Source organism: Antrostomus carolinensis, unplaced genomic scaffold, assembly GCF_000700745.2.
Source record: "Antrostomus carolinensis isolate BGI_N321 unplaced genomic scaffold, ASM70074v2 scaffold612, whole genome shotgun sequence".
Classification (NCBI taxonomy): Eukaryota; Metazoa; Chordata; class Aves; order Caprimulgiformes; family Caprimulgidae; genus Antrostomus; species Antrostomus carolinensis.
The window spans coordinates 112,753-119,143 of record NW_010297350.1 but is presented as its reverse complement, the minus strand read 5'-3'; the positions used below and the strand labels follow the sequence as shown (position 1 = coordinate 119,143).

Here is a 6,391-nt window from a genome sequence, read left to right as displayed (position 1 = left end):
AGGGTTGTCAAGTATTGGAACAGGCTGCCCAGGGAAGTGGTGGAGTTACCATCCCTGGAGGTATTTAAAGGACATGTAGATGTGGCACTTGAGGACATGGTTTAGTGGTGGACTTGGCAATGCTATGTTTACGGTTGGACTAAATGATCATAATGGTCTTTTCCAACCAAACTATTCTATGATTCTATTTCATTCTCTTGGTAGAACCTTTTATGTATTTATAACCATTACCTTGTGCGCCATTTGTCTTTTCTCTACCAAGCAGGTGATTTCTTTCATAGATCAGGTTAAACTTTCTCTTTGGAAATATCATGCTTATGTATACAGCATCCTGGCCTGTATCAGGAATAGTGTTTGAGTGTACTGTTTTGTCTAAATTGTGCTTGTCTTGTATAGATAATCTAGGTAATGAAATGAGTCGTAAAGTTGCTTATTAATGTGGTAACTGATTTATAGCATAGCTCATTTTAGGCTGTGTTTACTGTGTTCTTTCTGAAATATGCTTGGAAATGCACACGCATGTACCCCTAATTGTTGTTTTTGCTTTAATAGAAAATATACCGTAAAGATTTTGAAGAAGGGATCAAGGGAAGACCCTCAATGGATTTAGACAAGACCCCAGAGTTCTTGCATATAAAACAAGTCACTAACCTTCTGAAAGAGGTAGAGGATTTTTATTTCTTTTTTTAATTGTTAAGTTGTAAATGAGCAATAAGCAGCATCACTATATTCTACTCGGTGATGAACGATTTACAGTTAACTTTGTAGCTAAATACAAAAGTGACTTCATGAATAAAAATTGCAATGTGTCATTTTATATTCTGAATAGTCCTGTAGTAAGAATTGATACTTTTTGAGGTTTCTTTATGAACATAAGGAAATGATAAAGCTCAGCACACCTGAACCATAAAAACAGAGTTAAATGAACAAATCAGATGACTCCGTAGAAAATGGATCATTGGCAGCACATTCCTTCTGAGGGCCTCAATTTTGGAATTTGTTCCTCCCCTGGGCTCCAGTATCCCAGATTTGGTGACCTTCCTTCCAGGCATGCTGCAAAAAACATCTGTTAGGGTTTTGGAGAGGGCCTGGAGTTTTCTTTCCAGATAGATGAAGGGGTGGAAAGGAGGATTTCTGCCAGATGGCAGTGTTTCCTTTTGAGTAATTATTTCAGGTGTATGATAGTCTGTTGTGGTTATATGGAAGCCTTGAGCTGTGTGTAGTCACTTTAAATTAATTTAATTGAAATAATTATCTATCATACATATAATGGGTGAATATAGCTGTGATACTACATAATCTGCTTTAAGCAAATTTTGTTAGAAGGTGCAGGTTTTCTGTATGCCTACTGTTTCTTTAAGATTCGTCTAGTTTTCTTCAGCTATATGTATCATTATAAATTAAACAGGGTTTTTTTTCCCATAACTGAGAATCCTTCTATTTTGAGTCTTTTTGTATTGTTATTCAAAACTGTTTTCATATTAGGTTTTGAGTATAGGTTGGTTCTATAGATTAGGCTTACTATTTGACCAAATTTATAAGTAAAGATATCAGCAAAATTCATAGCTATAAATATCAGAGCTTCTAGATATCAGTTTGAATTTGGGAGCCAACAATACCTTGTTTACATTTATTGTATTAAGAATTGATTTTTTTGCTGTGGCCCAGATGAACAAATTGAGGAAGAATTAAAAACCCTTGAACCCTGTACCTTTCCTTGTTTTTTAAACAATTTATCCCAGTCTATGCTAGATTTTATATGGGTAAAGAAAATATTTTCTTTTCAGATATTTCTTTATTATTCATCCTCTAATAAATAATTTATTCTGATAAGCTTGAGTGTCAGGTAGACAAGTCTCAAGCTAGGTCTAGTTTGTGCAGTATCATTCTGTGCGTACGTGTCATGTATGCCTACTGACTTGGGAAAAAATGCAAATATTTGCATTTCATTGAGTTAATCTTGCTGCATACTGAATTTCCACAGAAGCTGTTAGTGTATGCATAGTTACAGATGTGCTGTAAGTGTTAATCTTTGAAAATTTTGATATAACTTCTCTCTATAGTGCTACATGAATTAAGATGCTCCCTAATTCTTACCTCCTCAAGTTTTATGACTCATTACTTGGAGAGTAAACCAGGCTTGTAAACCAGAAGGGAAGAATATGAGAAAATGCATGAATTTCATAATATTTTGTATCCACATTCAATGAACAGCTTCCAAACCCAAAGATTATGTAGGTCAAATTAATTATTATCTTTCAAGATTCAGCAAATTATATATTTCTTCATAGTCAAGGATGTAGCTTAGTATTTTTACATGAAGGTTCATAATAAACTTTAGAAAAATACTGCGTGAAACAAGGAGAACCTGGTGTTATTAAAAAATGAATTATTTTTTCAATTACTTTTTTTTTTTTTTTTTTTTTTTACATGTCAGCTGTGTTCCAGCTTATTCTGTTGCCTTCCCAGTGTAGAAAATTCTGCAAATATTTCACACTTTGTAACAATAAGAACTTTATTCTCTGGAACCACATTCACAACTCCATCAGAAGAAATAGCTGAATTTAATAATTCTAAATTAATAGAAGTTGTTTCCTGCTTTTTGTGGGACATGCTTCTGATGATAAAGAGACGCTTCTTTAAAAATATCTGGTTTTCTTTTGTTTAAATAAAGAGCTTATACAGAGACAAAGATGCTCACTGCTGCTTATGAAATTTAATATGTGTTTAGGAGTATTAATTCATGTCTATATAAATCCTTCTGAAAAATAATTTCTTCAATTTTTTTCTAGTTTCTTTGCCTTAAAAAGCCTAACCCAAACCTAGAGATGGGCAGAGCAATTAAAAATCCTTACAAAACTTAAAGATCTTGAACTTCAGTAGGCTTACATTGTCTCTCTAGGAATTGGGAAAAGGAAAAAGAACCAAATGTCCATGGGTAGGTTCTAGTGTGTTTTTAATTTTATACTGAACATTTGATTACTCTGTAGGCTAAAGTTGCTAAATGTTGATAGATCATATCCATGCAGTGTCTGAGGGATTCAGAAGAAAGAATATTGCTTCTACATTGTAATCTATCAAGTAGTCATTTTAACAGGTCCTAGTATAGTGTTCAGGGCATTCATCCTGACTGTGATGCCATTAGTGGAACAGGGATAAAAACTGCAGCACAGCAAATACTGGTCTGTAAAAGCAAATGCTACTGCAATTAAAGTGTCTGTAGAGAAGCAGCTGAGGCCCCTAAACAATGTGCTAGCAGTGTACAGGAGAGGACTATTTTTCAAGAGCACAACAGGAAAATACATGACTACATTAAAACCATTTCACGTTTTCAACATTGTACCTTTTGAATTCGTAATTTCCAATTCTATTTTAACTCTGAAACCTGTACTTCATACATTCATATTTCATAGAAATTTCAAAGAGACACTTCAGACATTTAATAAGTGGCATTTCTTTTCAAGATCTTGTGCACAAAATTAAGTGGAGAAATCTCTCTTTTTTTTAATCCTTAGAAAGAATATAGAAAAGATTTGGAAGAAGGCATGAAAGGTAAAGGAATGACAGTGTTTGAAGATACACCGGATTTGATTAGAGTGAAAAACGCAGCTCAGATACTAAATGAGGTATGTTATGCAAGTGAAGGTTACTCATGTTACAGAAAGTTCACTATGTTATACTCGACTGAAAATATTCCAATTTTTTTTACATAATCTACAATAAAATACGTAAATATTGAAACTAAGGCTATTTCTGTTTTGCTTAAAGAACATAGAAAAGCTCTGTGAAAAAAACCCAAAACAATTTATGACAAATATTTCAGATTTTCAGGCAATTAAAAGGTCAATGGAAATTGTTAGTAGTACCAGTAGATACAGCATTTAAAACTGGGTTCATTTTTCCATCTCTTTATTTGCTCAGCTAGTATAATACTGTAATGGAAAAAGAGTTGACTGTTAATGGACTTGTAAGGAAAAGTCAATGAAATAATTTTGAGCTTTTTGGAATCATATACCTGCTATCTGAAAATAAATATTGGTCGTGACTGCCAGGCATCTTGGGAAGGTCTTTTATTCAAACTATTCTACTTGTGAAAACTTTTTTTGCAGAAGTAGAGTTGCTCCTGAGGAAATGGATTTTCTTAGGCTTGTCATTCATCCAATGCAAATAGACAGGTGGAGGCTCCTTCCAGAGTATATTTTTAGAACTGAACTTTGGTATTAACTTTATTGGTCTAAGTTGCTCTGGAGGAACTGTGGAAGCATGTGTGTGCTATCTACTCCTTGTCAAGGGCTGGGAATGGAAGTGAAAGATTCCTTGATCTGTGTACTCTCTCTTGAAGACCACCCTGAGGAACTCATGTACTTGGCAAACCTGGGTGCTCAGCAGAGCTGCAAGCTCCAAAGCTGGCACGGCTGCAGCTCCTATGGATGAGCTTGCACAGGCTGCCTGGGAAGCAGCGGTGGGGCTGGAGGGTGTGGGAAGGGAAGAAGGAAAGCAAAGCTCGTACTGTGCTTCATGCCTTCGGGGAATCATTCTTTCAGAGTATTATATGTATTTATTTTATATATTTATATATTTTATATTCATTTAATATGTATGTGTGTGTGTGTATATGTATCTGTTTATTTGCATACATATACATACCTAGCCATATGAACAAGAGGGAATGCCGTGCATAGGGCCAATCTGACCACTGTAAAGAAGTGCAGGAATATATAGCTATAACTCCCTGGATTATCTTTTCCTTGGTGTTTTACACAGCACAAAGCTGGGAGGAAACATCTGCCATTCCAGCTTTAGCAGAGAGGAAGTGAGGGATGTTTTCTTTCTGCAAAAAACTGTGGTTTGTGAAGTAGAGAGTTGCTTTATCACATTTATTTCCACATCAGAGTGAGACAGAGATGGAAGACTTAAAGTCTTTTTGCTCTTATTCTTGTAAGTGATCAGACCATTGCATTGGGTAGAAGGATATTTTCTGTCTTTTTTCTAACAAATGTACAACCTAAAAATAATTAACAAACAAGAAAAGGAAGAAGAAATTTTTTAATTGTATGTGTTTATTCTGAAAAAAACCCTCAAACCTGTTTTCCACAGGCAGAGATAAACTAGAATAGAAAAAGAGTGATTACTATTATAGCAGCAGAAATAACACTGCCTGGGAATCTTTTATTTTTTTTTATTAAGAATAAAAAGTACAACTATTGTATACAGTATTTCAGTATTACATTTTAATATCATTTGCTGATGAACAAGAAATATATCCTTGCATAGATAAGCTGAAGATGAAATATTCATTTTGTTTCCTGGTTATTGATTATTTATAATTCATGTTGTGAGGAAAAAGCAGCAATCATAGATGAGTACTGCCGCTTGCCTAATAGCTGTGGTTCAGGAAAGACCTATTAAATGAATAAATTACAACTTCCTGCTCTGAAAGTTCACTGGAAACAATTCTGTATGGTATGAAATTTCTAACATGTAGTCTTTTCATAAATAAAATATTTTCTTAAAAGTAAAATGTGTTTCAATTAGGCTGGCACCAAGTACCAGCTTATTACACTATATTCTGCAGAGCCAAACTTCCCCTTTACTTTCAAGGATAATTGTAGCAAGCTGTATGGACTGATTTCCCCCCACCCTCTGCCAAATTAAAAATTCAGTGATAGAGTTTTGTACGTTCAGTGAATATCTCATCAAGTTTTCCTCCTGTAATTCATTATGTGTTTTCCTGACAAAACTTGCCAAGACTCTTGAGACATGTAACTCTTGAGATTTTTGATTAACTCTAAATCTTAAATTGGATCTCTTGTACAAAAATCTCTCTGTAACTCTCTGGCTATTGTGAATATAATGTAGGAAGTTTTATCTTCACAGAAGCAATACAAGAAAGACCTGGAAACTGAAATTAAAGGGAAGGGCATGGAAGTTGGTCCAGATACTCCTGAGATCAGACGAGCCAAGAAAGCTTCTGAAATTGCAAGCATGGTCAGTACTATACCTGGTGCAAGCTTTCCATTTGACAGAATGTGACAAGCTACTGTCATTGAGAATACCAGATGGTGACCAACCTAGGCAGTAGCAATACCACAAATTTCACCAAATACCTAATCTGTTGAGCTGCATAGAGTCTAAAAGTTGCATGATCAGTGTGTAAGGGAAAGTTAAGACTTCCCAGAATTTTGACATTTCCATCATCTTTTGGAGGTGGCACTTGTTCCTCGTGAACCACTCCTGAACTAGGCTTTGTTCAGTAGATGTGGGCTCTGCTGGTTTTAGGTCTAAATAGCTGCTTATTTAGTTAGAGGCAAATGCAGAGTTAGAGGGATGTTAAAGCCTTATGACCCAAGTCTTGCAAAGCACAGCTGAGGGATCAAGTCTCATCTACACG

At 35.0% G+C, this 6,391-nt stretch overlaps 1 protein-coding gene across 1 annotated transcript in view; it reads left to right on the top strand.

Moving 5' to 3' along the window:
• The window catches only part of NEBL (nebulette), a gene marked incomplete at its 5' end in the record, with an annotated part of 77,372 nt that overhangs the window by 24,465 nt on the left and 46,516 nt on the right, over positions 1–6,391 (top strand). The window contains 3 exons of the mRNA XM_010162064.1: positions 553–663; positions 3,516–3,626; positions 5,878–5,988. Of these exons, the coding sequence (XP_010160366.1) occupies positions 553–663; positions 3,516–3,626; positions 5,878–5,988 (333 nt within the window). The remainder of the gene's footprint in view (positions 1–552; positions 664–3,515; positions 3,627–5,877; positions 5,989–6,391) is intronic.